This window comes from Lissotriton vulgaris, chromosome 7, assembly GCF_964263255.1.
Source record: "Lissotriton vulgaris chromosome 7, aLisVul1.2, whole genome shotgun sequence".
Classification (NCBI taxonomy): domain Eukaryota; kingdom Metazoa; phylum Chordata; class Amphibia; order Caudata; family Salamandridae; genus Lissotriton; species Lissotriton vulgaris.
The window spans coordinates 1,511,112,121-1,511,136,016 of NC_141695.1; the positions used below are offsets into that span (position 1 = coordinate 1,511,112,121).

The window sequence follows — 23,896 nt, forward strand, 5'->3', positions numbered from 1 at the left end:
ACTCCTTCCCTTCATCCGTGTCCTGATAAACAGGCAGAAATTACAGAGCCGGGTCATAGATTAATTGCTCACGCCGGACCGGGGCTGTAACCGGGGGAGGCGGAGTCCGAAGACTGCGCCGGGAGTGACACCATCGGGGTCGGACCCAGCAGAGGAGTCGTAAGGTCAACTGGAGTCGACCAGGATCCAGAACTGGATCCCCCGGGGCCCTGCGGCGCCGGGGTCTAAGCCCCCCCCCACCCCCGACGGCGCTGGGGCCAAACCAGGACTGCGGGCCCAAAGGCACGCCAGCAGGCCTCAGAGAAGGGAAGCGAGTCCTCATGGCCACGAGGAAGTCACGTATCTCCTCCGGCGTCGCATGCAGTCCAGAGACCGGAGGGTATGGGACCGGATGCTGCTCCGGCTGAGCCGCGCAGGTGGTGTCACCCGAACCCTCAGCCGAGTCGCACGAGGGGAGTCAGAAGAGCGATGTTGCCTCTTCGACTTTGACCCCCGACGAGTGGTGATGGCTAGACGAGCGTCGATGGCTGGGGCTCTGCAACCGGTCCCTCGACTTCCTCCTCCCCTTGACCTCCCGCCTAGCCATCGAGGTCAAAGCCCGGCAGTCGGGGCACAACGTTGTCTTTAGTGCAATTAGAGAAAAGTGAATCTAAAGTATGGCCACCTACATGGGTAGCACCGCTATTCAGTGCTTTTAACCCCAGACTGGACAGATCTGCAATTAATGAGATTGTTTCGGGGTGTACCAGGTTGTCCATGTGCACATTAAAATCTCCTGGGAGGATGAAATCCTCCTTGGATTTAAAGTGGGGGGCTAGTAGCTCCAGAAGGGAGAGAGCAAAATCCGGATTGGATCCTGGTGGGCGGTAAGCTAAAGCCCCTTTCCAAGAAATGTGACCCGTCTTCAGTATTTACAGATAACGTTTTTGTAGTCATTACTACACATCTGAGACCACAGGGGCATGCAACTACAAAGATAACATTATCAGAACTACAAGTGCTGTGCTACCTGAGAACCCACGAAGAATTAAGAACAAGTTTGAAGGTGGCAAACAATTTCCACGTGTGTGGATAAATTGCTATTTTGTATAGTGCAACATTCTGCGTTTAATGAAGCACCCCGGTGCTTCAGGTCACATTGGCATTTAACGGACAGAAAACCCCACAAGGTACCAGACAGCAGAACAGACTGCTTTATAAGATATTGAGTGATACTCGTGTGGCTTGGCACACATTTTTTTAGGGAGCTCTAAAAATCATTAGGAGAAATAATATAACAATTATGAGCCGGAGAACAAATGCAGTATTGGGCGTTGACTAGACTAAATATTGAATGCAAGAAGGGGGAATACATATGCTTCAGGTTTTCCTAATGTTCTTTTTATTTTGAATAAGGAATGCTCTAATTACCATATTAATTGACATCAGTGATATGTAATATTCACCCACAAATTGTTTATATAATACATAACTGTTATAAAATAAAAACGGTGTCTGTCTACTATTAATAGGGATCAGGATGGGTTTCTTAGTCTATATAGAATACTGCCCCTTCAGATGAATTACTCAGATAACCCTGTCCAACTCCCAAACCTCCAAATCAGAATGAGCATAACTCGATGTGGAGGGGAGAGAAACACCTGCCAGTTGTATCCAAAACTGGTACAAAGAGTACCCTTGCTGGTCTTTTCCCACCCACAGAAGAGAAGGTGTTCACAAAATCCTACTGGAAAAGCAGAAACTTATTTTTTGCATGTACCTTGCCGCCCTTAAAACGTGGACGAGCCAAGCAGTAAACAAACTTTTTTTTAATGCAATAAGCCCTTCTATGAAATTATTAGCAGAAGTCTAAAAAAGACAAATACTCTTGTATTCAGACATTGTCGGAATACCTGGTTATTCCCAAGATAGATTTTTTTCAGCAAGGAATGATAAAAGGAAGTACGAACTCCCTCACGACACAAGGTATATCTCACAAATTATTTTCTCAAACACATTTATATATAAAACTTAGGACGGGTCTGAAAGGTGAAGTGGTAATAGTGAGATAATAGCAAATGTTACATATTTGTACTAGCTGACAAGATGTGTAAACATATAGCAGTTTGTTAAAAAAAAATATATACACATACACACACACACACACACACACACACACACACACACAGAGTCAACAAACTTTTTAAAAAAAACATTTCTACAGTAATCATCAAAAGAACCCTACCCCTGGATCACATAATAATGTAGCTTACCACAACAGCTGTTAAAAAGTGCAGCATTCTGGAATTGTTATAGACTCCTTCAAAAACCTACAGAAAAGAGCATTTGTGAGTTGCATACTAATAAAATCACTACTGGAATCACAAACTAGCAGTCCTACAATTTTGATCGACTTATCCTGAATAATGAAAGACTGTTTTATCCCAGCACGCCCACACACATCACGGATTACCAAACCAAAATTTTGTTTCCCTACACAGTACCTTCAGTTCAAGAGAACAGACTTCACCCATCATAGCCCAACCAAACAAATATATACCTCACTAGTGACAGATACAAGTTCAAGTTCAAGTTCAAAAGCTTTTATTCGATTTGTACATACAAATCATACAAGCAAAAGTACATAATTAAAATATTAAAATCACCATATGATCTCTCCTAAAAAGGCAAAAAGGCTAAAGTGCAGCAAATAGTCAGTAATCAAGCCTCTGTAGGTCAACATATTATTATAAAATACGAAACATTCTTACATGGACAAACTGGGGATCAGTAGGAGTTACTCACTAGGCCTTTCCTGGGAACTGTACATTAAAATTATTAAGTAATCATTCCTTATACCTCACTAGTGACAGATACAACAGGCCACCCAAACGTCAACCTACCAGATAAGCCATCCACAACTCAGTCTACCCACATTCCAGTAATGCCGTTGAGGAGTCTGTCTTTTGAAATGGGCTTATATGTATTTGCAAGTCAAGACAACAACCTTCATACAACAAAGCACAACAAAGACCATTAAGCAGGTCTATAAATAAGTCCATAGAAGGAGCTTCATTGATGCCTATATCAGCCAAAGTCCAAACAACCGTTCTCTCCAGAGGAACTCATGCACATGCAGAGGGAGCAATCGGCAAATGCACAGCAAGGAAAGGTGTGCACCATATGGGAAAACGGAACAGGCACACACAGACTTGTGAAAAACAATAGGGTCAATGGAACAGTCTGCCTAGAACAATGCTAATGGGTGGACATTAGCTGCCTTATTCCCAGTCCAAAATTGTTTTATCGGCACTCCTGGCACACTCAACCAATCTCACATTGCTAACTTACAGAATGACAAAGTGAGAAATTCTCTTTACTAAAGGTGAGACGTATCCAAACAATGTACAATAAATCCATAAGCAACAACATATTTGGTCAGTGCTTACAACAATGCTCTGTGACCTCAGTAAAAGACTATTTGCCCTCCCTACCCCTCAGACACATTTTAACACTCCAACCAATTCATGAAACCTTTCAGTAGAAATATAACTGTTTACGTACCGGAGTCTGAAGAGGTGTCTTGATAGTGCCACGGCCCCTGAAAAATTAAGTTAAATAAACAATGTTTCAACTGTTATAATTAAAATTTAATGAGCAGCTGCACTGAAGTACGAGCTCTCTCTCAGTTCTTTTACTAACTAAACAAACCAAATATTTAGAAGAGAAAACCGTTACAAAGTAGTAGTAGAAATGATTTCCCCTCAATTATTACAGAAATAGCCCATACATCACAAACTGCCAGTAGTTTAGTTTCAGCTTAGATAACTAGGCTAGAATGACCTGTGTTTGAACTTTTCTCTGGGCCTGTAGCAGTCCGTGGTTACTGTGAAGGAGCCATTGGTAGAACGTGGTTTTATCACTGGAGCCACTGTGTCACACTTCAGCTAGATAACCTTAACGGCCCCCTTCAGACACTAGACTCTAGTTAGGAAGGTTGAGCATTTACGACTTGCTCTAGTTGTCAATTATTGTGTGTCAAACGTTTTAATTCTAACCTGTAGTGCACAGGTTATAATTAAAACGTTTGACACACAATAATTGACAACTGTTGCAACAAGCAGTCAGTGTATCACCCTTGAGAAAGGTGCAATTTTGTTGACAAGTTAGGTCACGGTCCCCAACCTTCTGTGACCAACAAGCAACGTTTATTTGGCAACCAAAATGGTAACTAACATTCCAAATGCAATAGAAATATTGGCAGAGATGTAATGATTAAATCATTAACGTTATGGTTGTTATAGTACAAAACCACAAACCTAACATATATTACTAGCATGTATAATCATACTTTGGGAGACGGATATAAGAACATACACAAACTCGTTTGGTTTTTAAACAAAAACTTAGAGAAGCTTGAGCACTTATGGAGAAAAATATTTAAGAAAATCATATTTACGAAAATCGGCAATGAAATCTCAAACTACAATCCCCCAAAGACATTTTGCTCCTGAACTCAACGATCAGAAACACCCAATCCTGGCTTGCCGATAATCACCTCAAACTCAATGCTCTGAAAACAGAGTTCCTTTAGATTGCACCTCCAGCAAAGATCTCTACCACTCAAACTTGGCTTAAACACTTAACCACACTCCATGTCCAACCCACCATCGTGGACTCCGCTAAATCTCTAGGCATAACACTTGACACCAATCTCAACATGCAGCAACATATCAGCAAGGCAACTAAGGGAGCAAACTTCAATATCAATACCTTGAGGAAACTCAAGCCCTTCCTCCCAGCTAAAGACTTCCAAACTGCAGTACAAGCACTAGTCATCCCTCGAATAGAATATGGCAGCATCGCACTCTGCCGTCTCCCCCTTACCACTACTGCACCCCTAAGAGCTTCCCTAAACGCTGCAGCGAGACTCATCACGGGTTCAAAAAAGCACTCTCATATTTCCCCTGACCTGAAATCCCTGAACTGGCTGCCTTTTGAAGACAGAATACACCTGAAAATTGCCTGCATGACACACAAGGCGGTTCACCTTAACTTTCCCGGCTACCTCACTCAGAAGCTTACAATCTCTGGCGGCTCTAGAAACACCAGAGGCACAAACAATCTTCTGCTGAAGCCTAGGAGATTCCGGAAGGAAAAAAATTATAAACGCTCCTTTTCAGGAATGGCACCCAGAATCTGGAACTCACTCCCTCCCGAAATCAGGCTCATCTCCTCCACTATTCGTTTTAAAAAAGAAGTAAAAGCTATCCTCATGGCTAAATACACCTGAACTATTACTTCCGACTCTTAAAGAATCTGCACAGATCTTTACTACCTGTTCGACCTCTTTGCTTATTTGTATTATTTGTTTTATTGCCTTACACCCATTTGTACTGTTAGCTCTACCGACTTACCTGTTTGGCTATGATCATGTACCCTCTCTTTGTAAAGCGCTCTGATATCTGCAAAGATCTTGTTCGCGCTATATAAAACTTTCAAATAAATAAATAAAGGGCAATATGCCAACATTTGTCAAAAACGTGTAGGTTTCAAAGATCGATACACATGAATGTTTGTTGTTCCTCACACAGAATCGGTCTTAAATCTGAAATAAGCTGTACTTCAACTATATTGGTTCAGTGAAATTTCTCACTAGATACTAGGCTATAAAAGACCAATATGTAGGAGCACTGGGGTTCTCTTCAAACTAGGGTTTGGGAGGTTCTGAAACTAATACTTAAGAACTAGGCAGAATTAAAGGATACTTTACATGAGTCTTTGCACAATTAGAATTTTCCATAGATCCATAAAGCCACGTGTATCTTACTTTACAAGTTTATATAATGCATGATAGAACGCCCTGCTCTGCAGGGATCCCCAGTCTAGATATTCCCTTAACAGCCATTTATGAAAATGTAGGGGGAAATATCTGCAAAAATTGACTTGAGAAGTCTAACAAATTTTTTCAGTTTGGAACAAGCCTGAATACTTCTCCCTATAGGGTTGCCTTCTGGCAGAGACATTAACTTCTCAAGGTTTTGAGTACCCCAGCAGGACTCAAAATATATTCTAAAATTTGCAACTTAGCACCACATTGGAGTTTGATATAGGTGAGGGGACAACGCCTTTTCTGGTAGAGACTACTGAACTGCAGATTCCTCACAATGTGAATTTCCACAGGCAGCAGACTCCAGAACCTTTAACAGTTCCCTCACAAGTTGACAAGTGGCATCATGCAGCTCTGCGTCAGATATCCACTTCAGATAGGACAACAGGTCCTCTCAGTATACGCCACATGTGTGTGCAGATTTCAGTTTATGATCGGTCAGTGCCGAAAACAGTGAGCAATGAGAATCAGTAGAGGGCAGATGTTTAGATCCGGCATATTAATGGGCCCCATTATTAGTTAATGCTCTGCGCAGCATGTCACATGTGGGCCCTCCAAAGTCATAGTCAAATGCAATAATTGTGCCAATATTCAAGAAAAGGGACTAAGGTGATCCTCCATATCATCGCCCAATATCCCTTATAAACCACAGCCAAGGTGCAGGGCAGAAAATTGTTAGACTGGCTACAGAAATGGGCTGTAGAGATGGGCATCTTAACCGCAGTACGGTATGGATTTAGGTATTGAGTGGGAACAACGGTGTTTGAATCTCCATGTGCTGAAAGTAAATGTGTCTGCCAAGAGGGGGTGTACCTTGACCTTACATTCATTGACCCCAGTACAGCCTTTGATAATGTCAGAGGTAGGCTGTGGAGGATGATTTTGGCAAAGGGAGCGGACCCTAAGATTGTGCATCTCCTTTCCCAACTTCCAGAGGATGTAGAGAGCTATGCCAGGTTTGACCACAAAGGAGAACGCGCTCATCCAAACAAGATCAGTAGGGGTGCATTCTTGCCCAATTCCTCTTTAGCTTTTCTATAAAAGATAGCCTCTATGCCCAGCAAATGTGTCTGATTAATCAAGGGTGGGAACAAGGCTTCCAGTTCTGATGTACGCTGATGATCAAATTCTTAGGTTAAGAACTGGGTTGGGCCTTCAGAGGCTGATGGACAGATTTGTTGTGTTCGTGGATGACCTGGGACTGCCGACCAACAAAATCAAATCATACTACATGCTGTGCGGCCGTACGTTAAGTACGACCAGTTCCCTTCATGTTAGCGCCTCCAAACTACTGTGAGTTCCCACTTCCACGTACCTGGGGATCCCATTTAATAATATCAGCTCCTGGAAATATCTGTGGAGGGCGAGATCTGTGCAACTTGAGCAGAATATTGCCTCTCCGTTTAAGTTTGCCTCCAAATTGGGGACATCGCCACTGGAGGTACTAATCAAAATCTATACAGCGAGATGCCAATCAAGTGGAGAAGTGTGGCTCAACGGTTAGAGGCGGCAGACCCGGAGGCTGAGGTCTGCCCGGGACCAGGGTTCAATTCCCGACGCGGCCGAATGCAGGACCAATGTCAGCGGGCCCGATAAATCTCGCCTCGGTGCCACTCTAACCATGGGGTCCCACACTGCAACTCTGGGCAATAGCTTGCTTAATCTCCACTCCGGCCCCATCACCGCCGGGGATGCCTGGCTTCACCTTGGGGATGCCCAGTAAAGGGAGCATCTCACAGGGAAAGCCAGGACGGGTTCCCCAGTGGTACAGCGCTCCAGGGTAACCACGCGCTCTATAAATCCAACATTCATTCATTCATTCATTCATTCATTCATTACCTCCTTTGGTGCAGCAATCTGAGGGGACTGCTACACTAAAAGATTTGTAGGGCACATGGCGACCAGCACGCATGCCAGTCCTAAGAGGAGAAGTATGCACAGCAAATCTGCGATCCAGTAGGCTCAAGCATCTAAAAAGGTCTAGGCTAAAAGAAAGCCAGGTTATAATGTGTTTGCTAAAGCACAGCTCGGAATCCAGATACCTAATGGCCTGGGGAAGATAATTACAGAGCTTTGAGACGGTAAAGCTAAAGAAGCATCCTCTTTCTGTCTTTTCTAACTATTGGGACAGTGACCATGTGTCACTGTCCCTGTCCATGCATGACCAGGTGGCCGCAATATCAGGGGCATGTTACTACAGACTGAGGCTACTGCGAAAGATTCTGCCTTTTATCCCCACGGAACATCGGAGAACCATAACCCAAGCCTCAGGCATGAGCCGTATGGATTATAACAACACCTTGCTGGCTGAGGTGGGAGCCACAGCCCTGCAAAAACTGCAGGTCATTGAGAAAACGGTAGCAAGGCTGGCCCTGAATAGGCCAGAAGGCACCCCCTCTCGACCACTGCTACGTCAGCTGCATTGGCTACAGATTAAACAAAGGTCGGTTTTCAAGATATGTTGCCTCACTTTCGGCGCACTTCAGGGTTAAGGCCCTCAGTATCTCCAGGACAGACTAGCAAGATACACTCCATATCGCCTGTTAAGATCTGGCTCATTGCGGCTACTTCAGGTTACGTTAAACGTTACGTTAAAATTATTTATACCGCGCACTTTCACCAACGGGTCCATGGCGCTCTTTGACAAGTACAGTGATCAAGGGTGAGGGGGTTATTCGTAAGCAGACTGGAATAGCAGGGTTTTTAGTAGTCTGCGAAAGCAGTCGTAACTGGGGCATAAACGAAGCGTGGGTGGCAGGGAGTTCCAAGTGGAGGGGGCCAGAACAGAAAGACTCGAACCACCGTGCTTTTTACGTTTGAACTTGGGGACCACGAGGAGGTTGAGAGATGCTGAGCGAAGAGCTCTAAGGGGGATGTGGCGTGTCAAGACAGATGAGATGAAAGCCGGGGCTGCATCAGAGAGGGCCTTGAAAGCTGAGCATGCCAGCTTGAAGGTGCAGCGCTTGGAGACAGGGAGCCAATGAAGACTACGGAGAAGGGGAGTGACATGCTGATTTTTAGGCTGGCGGAAGATCAGGCGGGCAGCCTGATTCTGCACCAGCTGCAGTCGGTGGAGGTGGCATGCAGGAATCCCCACATACAGCATGTTGGCGTAGTCGAGCCTGGAGGTGATGAGAGCGATGATGACTTGAATCAGGGCATCCCGAGTGAGAAACCTGCTGATTTTGCGGATCCGCCTGAGATGGAAAAAAACAGGATGAGGTGACATAGTTGATTTGTGGTCTCATCGAGAGGTCTTCAGAAATAATCACCCCCAGACTCTTCACTGTGCTCACTGGAGTGGGTGCCGTCCCCAGGGATGTTGCCAGAAGGAGGAATTCCACGGATGAGTGGGACCCCCCACAAGTACGAGCTCAGTTTTTGTGGGGTTCAATTTTAGTTGGCTGTGATACATCCACTCTGCGATGGTCAGCATGATGGACTGAAAACTGAGACGGGAGGGAATCAATGGGAAAAATTAACTGAAGATCGTCCGCGTAGTTGAAGATTGTGACCGGGGAATTGCGGAGGGAAGCTAAGAGGGGTTGCAGATACAAATTAAATAGAAGGGGGGGGATAGTGCAGAACCCTGTGGGACACCACAGGTGAGGGATGAGTAAGGTGCAGAAAAGGTGGACAGGTGAACAGATTGTGATCGCTGGTCGAGGAATGATCTGAGCCAGTCGAGGGCCACCCCCTGGATACCGGCATTGTGGACACGGTCGATCAGGATGGCATGATCGACCGTGTCGAATGCCGCCGAAAGGTCTAAGAGGACAAGGGCCTGAGAGATGTTTTTGTCAGCACCTTTCCTGAGGGCGTCCATGACTGCTACTATGACCGCCTCAGTGGAATGGAGGGGTCTGAATCCAGCTTGTTGGGGGTCCAGGAAGGAGGATTTCTCTATAAAGGAACTCAGGCAGCGGGTGACATAAGTCTCCAAAATCTTTCCTAAGTAAGGGAGGAGGGAGATTGGTCGGTAATTACTTAGGATTGTGGGGTCCGCATTGGATTTTTTTAAGATGGGTAGAACGGCTGCTTGTTTGAAAGAGCGAGGGACCTTCCCAGTAGCAAGAGAGTTATTAAGCAATGCGAGTGGGGGGTCCGGACAAGCAAGGAAGGCTTCTCTCAGGATCTGAGGGGGGCAGCAGTCATTAGGAGACCCTGAGCTAACTTTGAGAAGAAGAGAGGAGAACTCTTGTAGGGAGATTGGAGGAAACTCCGTCAGGATGCTGGTGTTCCTGGGGGGAAGGGGAGGAGGAAGAGGGGACGCAGGGGTCGGGATATTGTTTTTTATGGTTATGATTTTCTCGATGAAGTAGGAGTTTAAAGAGTCGCACAGGGTTTGGGTTGGCTGGGGTTGGAGGGTGACCCTATCAGGCAGGGAAAGCTCATTGACAAAAGAGAAGATCTCCTTGGTTTTGTTGTTAGAGTCCATTATTTTTTGAGAAAAATAGGCCGTTTTAGCTGTCAGAATCGATTTTTTATAAGACTTTAGAGAGTCAGTATAGACGAGTTTGAGCTGCGGGTTGTAGTTGCGGCGCCAACGGCGTTCAGCTTGCCGCAGGGCAAGTTTATCCGCTTTGAGTTGGTCCGTGAACCACCGTTGTGCGTCGTGAGGGCGCTTAGCTTTGATGTTTTTAAAAGGGGCAACTTTGTTGCTTGCCTGACGTAGCCATTCATCAAGATGGTCAGCCTGATCCCCTAGCGAATTTGATGACGTGGGTGCAGTGGAGGCCAGTAAGGCATGAAATTCAGGCAAATTTGCCCTTTTCCAGTTACAAGCCACAAGATTCTTAGCAAGGGGGGGAGGGCACAGAGTATGAAGATGCAGTTGGAAGGAGATGAGGCTATGATCAGACCAGGAGCAGGGGAGGACAGAGGGAGGGGAGATGTCGAGATTGGACGTCCAGACCTGGTCAAGGATATGGCCTTTGTGGTGGGTAGGGGTGTGCAACTTCTATGTATATTTTGACAATTTGTGGATGGGGTTCTACTTACCAGAGGGAGTCAGCAAGTTTGATCGACGGGGTCAAGGCTGAGACTGTTGTTTTGGGTTTTCTATTGTGGTTTCACCGGTAACGGGATTTGCTTTACTAGGTTAACGGAGATCGGGCGGGGTTTATAGTTTCCTCCAGTGTAATCTTCTATTGTGTTCTGCTCGATTGCGTCAGCTTTGTGGGGGATTCTTTGTTAAGGCGGGGAAGGGGGGGGGGGGGGGGGGGGGGGAGACAGGGAATGTGTACGACAATGCCCTCCTCCATTTCTACTTTTAGTGTCGGGGTTTAGTTACTCTTTTATATCTCTTCGTTCTCTCTATATTTCGGGTTTCAGTTATTTGGGGCGACAGGCACGCTGCTAGGGGGTAGGCCGTAGTCAGCTGCAGGGGTGCAGGGTGGGGGGTTGGGGAGGGGGAGGGGGGGGGGATTTTTTGTTTTGCCTTTATTTGTTTCTATGGCCTTTTTTTTCTCTTTAGTTTCCTTTCTTTTGCCTTTTCTTTCGTTTCTTCATTTTTCGGGTCAGTGTAGTGGGTCCACTCTTGTTTCTATTATTGATCTTTCTTTAACTGTGCCTATACTTTCTACAGTATAATCAGTATCAATGGGCGGGCGCTTAACTGGTGCGAACTCTGACTTTATGCTGGTTTGTCCTGAATCATATGCCTTAGGGCCACTGTTCTGACTGCGATCGTTCTAACTGTGGATGTCTTACTATATTGCCCGCCCTTTATGCGACTCTGTGTTATTGTATGGCACCTGATCCTTTCATTTTTAGGTTGAGGTACTATCCGGTTCTGCCGAAGGCAGAACCGGAAGTAGCGAGATCTTATGTTTCTTAGAGGGGCTCTTTAAATATTGGCTCTCTCCCATTGGCTGGCTTCCTAAACGGAGGCCAGCCATTGGAGGAGAGAGCCGTCACTCCTAATAGGCTCCGTCCTTTTCGGATTTGGAGGTGTGTTCGGTGTTCTTCTTTCCACTTTTTGGCCACGCCTACTTTTGAACACCGAACACGGCCCCAAATCCGGAAAAAAAAAACGAAGCGCGTGTCCGCCATGGTTTGTCTCGTCTGGCCGTGAGAGGACACGAGGCAGCCCGCTGCCACTTTCACATGTTTTTTCTTTTAAACGTTTCTTGTTTTATTATCCTCTGCTCGTCCCCCCTCCGCCCGCAGCTCTCCTCCGTCCCGCTCCCCCCCCTCCCTCCTTCCGCAGCTCTCCTCTGTACGGCCCCCCCCCTCCCTCCGCCCGCAGCTCTCCTCTGTCTGGCTCCCCCCTCCCTCCGCCCGCAGCTCTCCTCTGTCCGGCTCCCCCCCCTCCGCCCGCAGCTCTCCTCTGTCCGGCTCCCCCCTCCCTCCGCCCGCAGCTCTCCTCTGTCCGGCTCCCCCCCCCCCTCCCTCCGCAGCTCTCCTCTGTGCGGCTCCCCCCCCCTCCGCCCGCAGCTCTCCTCTGTCCGGCTCCCACCCTCCCTCCGCCCGCAGCTCTCCTCCGTCCCGCTCCCCCCCCTCCCTCCCTCCGCAGCTCTCCTCTGTCTGGCTCCCCCCCCCCTACCTCCGCCCGCAGCTCTCCTCTGTCCGGCTCCCACCCTCCCTCCGCCCGCAGCTCTCCTCCGTCCCGCTCCCCCCCCCTCCCTCCCTCCGCAGCTCTCCTCTGTACGGCCCCCCCCCTCCCTCCGCCCGCAGCTCTCCTCTGTCTGGCTCCCCCCTCCCTCCGCCCGCAGCTCTCCTCTGTCCGGCTCCCCCCCCCTCCGCCCGCAGCTCTCCTCTGTCCGGCTCCCCCCTCCCTCCGCCCGCAGCTCTCCTCTGTGCGGCTCCCCCCCCCCTCCCTCCGCAGCTCTCCTCTGTGCGGCTCCCCCCCCCCTCCGCCCGCAGCTCTCCTCTGTCCGGCTCCCACCCTCCCTCCGCCCGCAGCTCTCCTCCGTCCCGCTCCCCCCCCTCCCTCCGCAGCTCTCCTCTGTCTGGCTCCCCCCCCCTACCTCCGCCCGCAGCTCTCCTCTGTCCGGCTCCCCCCCCCCTCCCTCAGCCCGCAGCTCTCCTCTGTCCGGGTTCCCTCCCTCCGTCCGCAGCTATACTGTCGCGCTCCGGAGAGGGGTCGTTGGGTGACGATGTGTCGCTCGTTCACGGCGCTCAACTGCCCTCCCGCAGTGCTTTTGCGGCCATTCCAGGTACGTTTTTGCCTGCCTCTGCGCGCTCTGCCGGCGCGGTGCTTGTTCACGGCGCCCAACTGCCCTCCCCCAGTGCTTGTGCACCGCGAGCTCTCTCTGTGCAGTCTTGAGTTGCACTCCGGCCGCCCTGTGTGTTTTATTGCAAATCCGCACCCTTGTTTAATTAAAGACCAGGGGTAGAACATGGAGGACTTGCAATAGTACCAGCAAACTACAATCCCAGCATGCACCGTGCGGGTGGCCGAAAACTAGATAAAAGATCAGATTCCTCAAAATACGGAGCCAGTTGAATGCTCCAGTTATGAGAATAATGTGAACCACACATTGAGACATAATCATGATCTTGGAATTGTGGCTAATCTTAGAACTAAAAGGAGAAAGAGCAAGGGCCAACAGTTAAACTGAGTCATACAATATAACGTGTATTCCTGTGCTTGAAAACTCAAACACGTAAAGTTACATTTGTCGTCTCGCAGCCTCCCCTCCACTTCGTACAGAAAAAGAAATATTTATGCACTGGCATTTCATGTCTCTCTCCCTTCCTTAAATACAGTTGTATTTTTTTTAAGTACATGTATGCAGTGAGAGAACGCGATGCCATGTTCCGTCAAAAAACGAGGAATGACGTGGTTTGTGTCTGCGGAGCGGGAGAGGTTTCCTTTCCCCCAATTACTTGTATACCTTTCAGCAAAAGAAAGGAAGATTCCCTTGAGATGTGTCAAGAGATGAAAATGTACTCCTGGCTAGCACTAAGTTTACGACAGTACTTCCAATCTACCGCCAAACAGACAATTCTCTAGGCGCTTTACAAAATGGTTCCTTCCCTTCACCTGGGGGCGCCATTCACACCACTCTGATTGCAGGTGTGTCTGCTCTCCGCTTCCTGCCCACAGGCTTTGTGATTGGTTGCGGGCCTTTGTTCTCCAAGCAAGAAGCAGAGACTGACCTGCAAGCAGGTAACTTGCATTTATTTCGCAGATTTTTATTATTAAATATCAGTTTTTTTATGTAACGTTTCCAAATGTATCCAAAAAAGCAGAACACCATTCCTGGACCTTTGTTTTTCAGCGCTTTACACACTGTTAATGAACTGTTATTTCAGTCCGTTAGTTCGATTGTAGCCACCACACCTGAAAAAAGTGATTTGCACATGAAAAACCGGGGCTAGAGCGCTGCAGGACCCGTGATTTCCTTAAGTGAATATTGGTGCGCGCCGACTTTCGGAATTGCAGTTTAAAGAATGTGTTCATATGCCAACTGATTTCCTTAGCAGAAGCGATAGCTCAGAGGCACTGTCGTCAGCCTTTGATGTGGCATGTTCCTAGCAGACAAGGGTTCAATCCCCAGCAGTATTGACCAGGTCCTCTTTAAAAATACAGAATGCTAGCGCTGGTAAATATGGATATGGTCTGAATTTTTGAGTGTGTAAACCTTACAGTTTAATCATGTTACGGTGATACATTTATAACTGTTCAAGATCGTATATCATAGTGGTGCAAGCTGAGCGCCGACTTTCAGAATCACAGAATGTTTGAGAGTGTGGGAACAGCTGTGACTGTAGAGTTTAACTTGGTTACTGTGATGATTTGGCATGGATGGGTTGTGTGTGTGCTTACTATGAAGAAAGCCGAGCAGTTCACCCTTATTGCAAGGAGCCCATACAGTCTTTTTTCATGCTGCATTTCGCCCTCATAAAAAGCACACGCTGGCTGATGTTAAACAGGGACACCATGCAGTATTGATTGTAGAATGGTACGTTTTAACGTTAGGTAATGTAATGAATTAGCGCGATGTCTGCTGCTTATTTGTTTCACACTGCGGTATTATGACTGCTTTCAGGTCGTTTGTAGGGATTTAAACTCATGCACGTGGCCGCTAGCTCGGATGGGCAGCCATACAACAAATACAGGCGTGGCCCGCTATTAGATTTCAAAGTAGCTCAGGGCATCTCGAAGCGCAGTAGAATCATGCATATACACAATCCATGTCAAGATTAAATCACATGCTTCCATAAGTACCAGGCATTCCTTGGGATGTGACACGGGGTGGGGGGGGGGGGGGGGCACTTAAATACGGTTCTCTGCCTAACCCAAATATGGACTATGTCTCTGAGTGCATCACCATCCTTTTAACAGTCTGTGTGCGTGGCTCTGTCAGTATGTGTCTGTCTGCAAATACTCTCTACTGCTCTCTAATGCTCACCTATTGCCATTGTAAATGACAATACCATTTATTTAGGTTTTTAAAAAAAAGAGAAAAAAAGGTCATTAGCAATGCCAATAGCTCTACCTTTAATAATGCCGAGACCATTGCATTGTAAATGCTTGTTTACATTATAAAATGGAGCCTTTAGAATCCTGTAATTTAGCTGGTACGCTCAATAACAAGTTTTAACCGAATCTATGGTACCTCCAATTCACGGGCTGCCGAGTCGTGTCATAACTGACTTGCTGTGATTAAACAGATTAGCGGCCGGCCCTGGTGGTTGTAGGCCCATACTTGTAACCGTTTGAAGTAACAATAAAAGGTTTTCCACAAAAAAAGAAAAAACAACACCGTATACATTATACCAGGGTGCACCTACAAGATTTTAGTAAATCAGTCACTGAAAGGGTGCCGAAGGGTGACGAAGATAGAAGGACATTAAAACACAATCTGGAGCTGTGCGGTTAGAAAGAAATACTGGAGGACAGTAGGCAATGAAATGGAGGCCATACTAGGGACACCAATGCTGAAAGGCACATGTTATAATAATGGGCATATGGGAGAAAAGGATATCACAAGATAAGAGTGCGTTTCTAAACTAAGACATGATAGAGGCTAAGCGATATTGTACAAAAATAGGGAAGCCCATCACTGCCTACAATGAGTGAATAAAAATGTAATATGGATTAGAATATGATGGCTGAAAAGGTTTATGTACCAGCACAGACCACCTCAGCGAGTTTGATCAAATGTGGAGGGCATGGAGGGGGCGTGGCTTGGCCGGCTGCAAAATGCCTGCACTTTAAGTGGGCTCTGCCGGCCAGGCTCTTTATCCGATAAAATCCAGCAGTCATCGCACCATTAGCTGCACCACGATACCTGCTGTCTGCTGCCAGGAGCGAGACGTACCTCTTGTGACATTTCTGGCGGTTCTGGATGCGGCCTTCGTGACGATCCGGCCCCTGTGGTTACGCGCTGGGCCCTCAAGCCGCAAAAATGCGTGCACCCGTCCCTCGCTGCTGCTGACTGGGGACCGCGGTGCTGGGGAGCCTAATGCCGCAGCTTGCTAACTGTGTGTGTGTAGGAGGAGGAGGAGGAGGGGGGGGGGGGGGGGGGGGGGGCGGGGTCCGCCGGGGGTTTTTGGGGGGCTCTCGCTATCCGGCACAGACCCGCGGGGTTGCGGCCTGGTTGGGGCCTGGCGCTCGCCTCAGCCTGGCTCTTGGGCCTGGTCCCGTTCGGGCGCTGCGCCGCTGGGATTGGGGCTGCGGTTGGCAGCTCCCTCAGACCTCCTCAGTGTGTTCCCTCTTCGCGGTGCCATCTCTCGCGTCCCACAACCTTCTGCTGCCCTGCGCTGTGGGAGCCGGCCCACCTTCATGCGGACGCCGCAGGCGGAGCCTCCGGTGAGGGGCTGGCTGCGGCCGGGCGGTGATCCATGCCCTAGACCACCTTGCTGCTGAACACGGGGGGCTCTTGGCCCTGCTGAGGAGTACTCCTGATCTGCGGTGCGGTGCGGCCCCAATCCAGCAGTGCTGCGACACCCTGGGCCGCACCTGCCATCGTCCTGCCTTCTGCCGCCCCTGGCCTTGGGGGACGACCGCTAGTCACTTCTGCCTGACTACTGGCCAGGACCGGGCCTGGAGCTGCTGCGGGTAGCGGCCCGCAGTTTGGCCTTCTGTGAACGGGCCTGTTTATGGGGGCTGGCGCCCTGTGAGCTGCAGGCGCTTGCCACCGGTGGTGCTTTTGTCCCTTCCCCTCCAAGACGCTGGTTTTCCCCGATCCGCGGGAGGCGCTTGCTTTTGCCAAATGGCTTGACAAGGATTCCAGATCGAATCCCTCCTGCTCCTCACCCAACGCTGCCAATAATCAGAGTGACAATGTCTGACCAGATTGACTGGGCGCTATGGTATTTCATATCTGCGTTGGTACTTTGGGCGTTTTTTCTTTCATGCCAGGCTTCTCTCCCCCGCTTCAGCTGCGGGGGCCTTGATTATCGGTCTATGTATGAATAGTGATATAGTGATATTGGCCTTTTTTCCATCCCCAGGCTGGTGCTCATCATAGTCATTCCTCTAACCATTGGTGTAGTTATGACACTCTGCTCTATCGGTTCCTACATCTAGATGCTGCAACTCACTTGAGCTTGGCCACCCTGTTTCCCTGCAGGGGTTTCTGCCGAGTCCTGCCATGCCCTACCTGGGATATTTCCCGTTTGTTGTCTGGTTGCCGCTTCCAAGTTCTGGGACCGTTGGGTGGGGTGGGGTGGGGTGGGGTGGGGGGTCCTCTCAGCCTGATTGGGGGTTGGAGTGGGTGGTGGGGGTTCGGGTATGTTGGGTTGTCTAAACGGTGTGCTAGACTTAGCAATTGGTCTGTTGGTACTGGGGGGTGGGTGGGTCTGTTCCTCTAACGATGTGGTGGCCTTGTTTAGCCGCCGTTCTGTTGCTTTTCATGGACTGGGTATGTTCCATAGTAGACACTGTGCTATGCTGGAGTTCTTTGTCTTTCTGATCTTGACGCTAATTGTTCTGTCATATGTCATGTACTGGGCACATTGATATGGCTGTGCCATTGTTGACCCGGAAGGGAGATATGTTATCTTGCATGGCTTACTTCTGGCTCAACCGGTCACTATCGCTGTGGTTTACGGCCCAACCTCTGATGACACGGAGTTCTTCCATCACGTTTGCCATCTGATCTCCTCCTGTGGTCCCGCTGCTGTGATCTGGGGCAGGGATTTTAATGTCACCCTTTCCGCGACATTGGACAGATCTGGTTCTTACCGGTCTCACCCGCATGCCGCCACAGCTCTTTCCGCCATTTTGGCTGATAATTCGCTCCTTGATGTCTGGCGTCAACTCCGCCCTGACGCTCGGGAGGGCACTTGTATCACAGGTGCGAGAGGCTGTTGGTCGAGGATTGACCTTTGGATCACCTCGCCAGACGTCCTGTCCTGTCCTGGACTATCGAAGCCACCCATTTGTCCGGAACTCTCTCTGATCACACACCTGTCCGACTGATTATCCGGCCCCCTAGGTCTCAGCGGCAGGCCTTTTCTTGGCATCTTTCTCCCAACGCCCCTAGGGTCTCTATATTCTGTGATGAAATACAGACCGCAATAACTAATTACTTAGAGCTCAATGTGGGATCCGTTGATTCTGAATCTACACTATGGGAGGGTTTCAAAGTATTCATTCGAGGAGAATGCATCTCCAAACTGGCAGGTGTCCTCCGCTCTATTTGTTCCACCCTGGCTAAATAGGAGGGGGATATCCAGGACTTATATGCCGCCATTGCCGACGTGCTGGGGCTGCTGCGCCCAAAAAATTCTCAGTTTTCGGAGGAGGCCGTCCGGGAGCGGTCCATCCTGGGGAGGGAGGGCCGAGCCCACCACTTTGGGGAGGGGGACCGCCCGAGACGCACCCTTGCTAACCTGCTGCGCCCGCCGCACGCTGCTTCCTACATTACAGCCCTAGTGATAGAGGTCCAGATCGCACCAGGTCCCCAGAAGAAATCAAGTCCTGCTTCCTCGCCTTCTATTCCCAACTCTATTCCGCTGGCCCCTCCCCATCCTTGGAAGAGTTTGATCAGTATTTAGAGTCCATTGCCCTGGTCTGGCTTGCGGATTACCACCGCTAATTTCTGGACAAGCCCTTCCTCGAAGGAAGAAATACTGTGGCCATTAGCGGCCTCCCCAGCGACAAGGCTCCGGGTCTGGACGGCCTAAACACCTCTTTTTATAAAACGTTTGCCCCAATACTGGTCCCACATCTAGCGGCCATGTTTAACGAGTCCTTCGATACGGGAACTCTTCCGCCGTCTCTCCGCGGAGCGGCGCAGACTCTCCTCCTCAAACCCGATAAGCCTACCGACCGGTGTGATTCCTATCGTCCCCTCTCAATATAGATAATAAAATCTTCGCTAAGCTGATTGCCTCTCGTCTCCTTTTATGAATGCCCACCATTGCCCTTCCCGAACAATCTGGCTTCATTCCCGGGAGGGCTACCTCCCATAATCTCCGCACCATCTTTTCTGTTCTGCATCAAAAAACTCTGCCCTTCCAGCTGTGGCTGCTCTGCTCGACGCCACTAAGGCGTTTGATACGCTAGAGTGGTCCTTCCTTTTTTATATCTTATCACGTATGGGTTTCAGCACCCACTGCCTGCGTAATATCGAGCTCCTATATACCAACCCCACCGCTCGGCTCTGTATCAATGGCCAGGTGTCGGACATCAACATTGCTCGGGGTACCCGGCAAGGATGCCCATTGCCGCCCATGCTTTTTGCCATTGCTATGGAGCCTTTGGCCGCTCGGTTGCGGCAACACCACACTCATAGGGGCATTGGATTTTCTTCCCGCTCCCTCCTGGTTTCTATGTATGCGGACGTTACTCTTTACGTTCGCCATCAGAAGGATAACCTCAGTCCCCTGGTGCAGGAGGTTGTTCGGTTTGGCGGGCTCTCAGGTATCCAGGTTAACTGGAGCAATTCCGTGCTCTTCCCCCTGACGGATGCCACGCTCCCTTTCGAGACCAACTTTCCTTTTGAATGGGCGTCTGGCCGTACGTGCTATCTGGGCATCTGGCTGAGCAGGGATCCAGACGAACTCTGGAGGTCCAATTTTGGCCGCGCAGTGGACTGGTTTGAGTCTAAAATCCCTCTGTGGAGACGTTTACCGCTGTCTCTTGCTGGCTGCATCGCTATAGCCAAGATACCCTGCCTATGTCGGCCGGCGGTTTGGGTGCGCCTAACTTTCATTTATATGCACTCTGCGCTCAGGCAAGCTTCCTTCACTTTTGGCTGCATCCCACCTCCTACCAACCTCACGTTGCAGTGGAAGTGGACGTTGCTTCCCCTGGTCACTATCTAGTGCATTGTTTGCCCCTGCGGTGCGGCCCCGGGCAGATGTGGATACTGTGGAGACACTGCGCTGGGCATGGTCCTCTCTGCGCCAACTTGCGGGTCTTTCTTATCTGCCAATGCTATGCCAATTACTGACCACCCGGATTATCCGCCCCTTCAGTCTTCTAGTATGTCTCGACATGTGGTACTGCAAGGTCTGAGAACTGTGGCAGATCTGTATCAGGAGGGCTCCTTTTACTCCCTTCCGGAGTCCCCTTCGCTGATGGATACACTCCTATACTATCAGCTGCGGGCCACTTGTCGAAAATTGCATCTGACCTTTCCACAACCCCCACCAACTTTCCCGGTCCTGGAATTTGTATATACCTCTGTATCCCCGCACAAGCTTCTCACTAGATTGTACGCTGTTACCCTATTATCCTCTTCCATCTCCTTGGCTCGGGCATGCGAGGCGTGGAGTGCGGATCTGAGCGAGGATGTATCGGAGGCCGACTGGCTTTATTGCTGCAACCAAACTACAAATTATCGGCTCCGTTTAATCCATTTCAAGTTTCTGCACAGGTTTTACCGCACCCCGGTGCATCTTCATCGACTGGGGCTTATTCCCGAGGACTCTTGCGTGCGCTGTTCCGCTCCGGCTGCAGATTTTGCCCATCTGGCTTGGCTGTGTCCTAGGGTGCAGGAGTTCTGGCGGGAGGTCTGCACCGCTATCTCAGAAATTACCGGTGCTGCTGTTCGTCCTGACCCACTTTTGTCTCCTGGACTTCGTTAAACCTAGCCCTTACGCCTCGCGCCGTCTGACCTCGATGCTTTTGGTATTGGCTCGGCGAAGGGTGGCAATGTGCTGGGGCCGGCGGCCTGCCCCTGGGGTTGCGAACTGGCTGGAGGATGCCTCCCGCTGTCAGACGCTCCTTTCTGAGTTTTGGGACCTGAAGCCTGCTAGATCTAGACTGGTCGATATTTGGGGCTCCCTGGTCGCCCCTGTCTCGCTGCGCGGTGGCTGACTTTCTCCCTTCCCTCTGTAGGATTGTCCCTCTAGGACCCGGCCCCCTCTTCCGCATCCCTTGCTCTCAGCGTAGCCTCTCCCGCGCTCCCCGCCGGCCGCCGATGCTGGACTATGCCAGACCCCTAATTACTTTCTTTTTGGTTGTCCCCGCGCTCCTAAGTCCTTGGTGGCTTGCCTTTCTTCTGTTTGTTCACCTGGGAGGTTCTGTTTCTGGGGTGCGCTGAACGGCCCTAATTTTGCTCCATGATCCCCTTGCTGTCGTTATGCCGCTCACTGTAATTGACATGATTGGATTGTAACTAGCTGTCTTGCACTGTGTCTCTGAATGGAACTTACGATTTGTATTTTATTGCTGTATTGCAACTACTTTAATAAAAAACTTTAAAAATAAAAAAATTAAATCTGGAGGGCATGGATGAAACAGAATTAAATAACCTACAGGTAGAGCAAAGACAGCTTGAGCACAAATGGGCTGCTGGGTATTGTGAAAACTGGCGACGGGTGGGTGTTCCATTTTGTGGCTAAAATATGGCAAGTGTTATCTAGTATCACAAGAGTAATAGTTGCTCTCAGTCTAATGCGGAGTTGAAAAGCAGGACTGTGATGTAGCATGAAAAGAAACTGTGCTTTAACATTTGTACTGGCATTAACAGGTACTTAACAATCTCCTGCTGTAAGGTTATTAACAAAAAAATCTTAATTGGGTGTCTTGGGTGGCATTGAGTGATCTCAACTGGTGTTGAAAGCAGTGGTGCTGAAGAACAACCTTCGAAATATAAACAAAATCCCAAAGATAAACTGACTGGAGAGTAGAATAAAAAAGTTGGGCATCTCAAAAAGTATGTGGTATCCAGTATACTCTAGTATCCCACGATAATAAAATATTCCTCTTCACTGAACCCGAAACAACTGGAAGAAAAGTAAAGGAAGAAGACTTCTGCTTCATGCTCTTGCAGTGCTTTAGGCTGCTTATTAGCACAGAGGTCATAGGACCCTCTATCTTCATCTAGGTCCAGAAACTATAAGGAGTTGCTATATTCCCAACTGAGGAAGGTTGACTCTGCAGTTGAACTAACTCTGCAGTTGAACCCTTACCAGTGAGGGGAACTGCTAACGAAATTCTGCACCCAGTGCAACATCTGAATATGTCCCAGATTATTTTGTGGGAAAACACACATTTTAATAGTTGGTCTTATATTTTGACTAGGCTAATAAGGAACAACTAACTTTCAAACAAGGAATGCCAATGGTCGCTGACCTCTCTACACTCTGCTGTCCAAAGTTTCTCTATTAGCTACTAAAGCAATTACACGTTCTACCTGAATAATGGGGACTACGGCTTCCTGAAATATACTCAGCAGGACCAGGACAGACATATCAAATATTCAAAAAGCACAACTGTTTTGATACCTATTTGCAGGTGCAATCTGAAGTAAGACTGATAGTATTCAGCAGGAGTCATTTCTGCCATTTTTTTTCTTTATACTGCCATGCTCGCAAACTAAAACACAAGCATTTGAACCACACATATAAGAGCTGAAAAATTGCCTACATATCTTTCTGTAAATAGTCTATAAAGTGGCGTTCTCATCCTTCTTACCTAAGACTGCTATGTACACAAGCAATGCGATGCAGAGACTACAAACATGGTTACCTTAAATAAGTTTTGATAAGGTTGTCAGTACAACATTTTAACAAGGATTTCCCACACAAGGATTAAGAGTGGTCAGTCAGTCACACAGCTTTATTCGATCTTTTTAAAACGGATCGTAAAAGCACAAATCTTAAAAAGTCAACGTCAATATATAAACATATATACAGGATTAAAATAATTAAACAAGTTTGCTATGATCCAAATAAGTTCATATGAAATCATTTTTTTAAAAGTTAAACATTTTAAATTAATCACCATTACTAAGATGTCATCCCACCTTTTTCCTCTTCCTAAAACAGGCCTACAAGAAAGAGGCAACACAGCAACATACAAATGGATCCAGAAAGGCCTTTAACCCCTTGCGTGCTGATGGCGGCCCCTGTCCGTCATACAGCACGGTGGGCGTGTGCTGATGACGGCAGGGGGCAGTCATGAACCCGCCCACTCTTTAGAAGTGCTGCACAGGCGCAGAATCCCGGCCGCACGCAAGGGGTTAAGAAGTGCATAGCCACCCGACACTGCCTGAAATTGTGGTACCTCAGAATTAGGAGTATAAATGTTTTACTTTCCTCTGTATAGTTTTTACAAAATATTACGATGTGTAGGTCTGACTGCACGTCGTGGTTATTGCAGAGACAGGGTGAGAGATCAGCTAATTTGCATTTCTTTTGACGGTATCCCAGGAGTAGCGGGATCATATTCATACGAAAACACAGGAGAATAAATCTATGCTGCGCATTATTTATGCGAGAGAGATAATGTTGATTAAGAGTAATTTGGGTATGTTAATCTACGAAAATGTACCAATCCCAGAAAACAGTAGTTACCCGGAAGACATTTTTACAGTATCCGATCATTGTATTCCAATGCATTTGGAAGACAATAATGTAATTAAAGAAACCACTGACTGAAACTTTTAATTGAAAGCCAGAGTAACACTACCACAAAATTAAAAGACCACTAAACAGGAAACAATGTTTGGTTCAGGTTTATAATGAAGTTAAAATTCAGTATATTTACAGGCTAAGATCAGGGATGAGCTAGAGTATGGTTAGCAAAAAAGGTAAAGTCCTAAGTTCAGGCTCAGGTTAGTGTTGGTATGAGGATAAAGTGGAAGGGCTGCAAAAGAGGGGAGTTTTTTTTTA

The 23,896-nt window shown here is 48.3% G+C and overlaps 1 protein-coding gene across 4 annotated transcripts in view; it reads right to left on the reverse strand.

The window, feature by feature from the left end:
* Nucleotides 1-23,896, reverse strand: part of ATXN2L (ataxin 2 like) — an 842,401-nt gene that overhangs the window by 761,814 nt on the left and 56,691 nt on the right. For all 4 annotated transcript variants that reach the window (XM_086932367.1, XM_086932366.1, XM_086932369.1 and 1 more), the window contains exons 2-3: nt 3,544-3,580; nt 2,253-2,309 (exon numbers count right to left, since the gene is read on the reverse strand). In XM_086932367.1, coding sequence (XP_086788493.1) covers nt 2,253-2,309; nt 3,544-3,580 — 94 coding nt within the window. The remainder of the gene's footprint in view (nt 1-2,252; nt 2,310-3,543; nt 3,581-23,896) is intronic.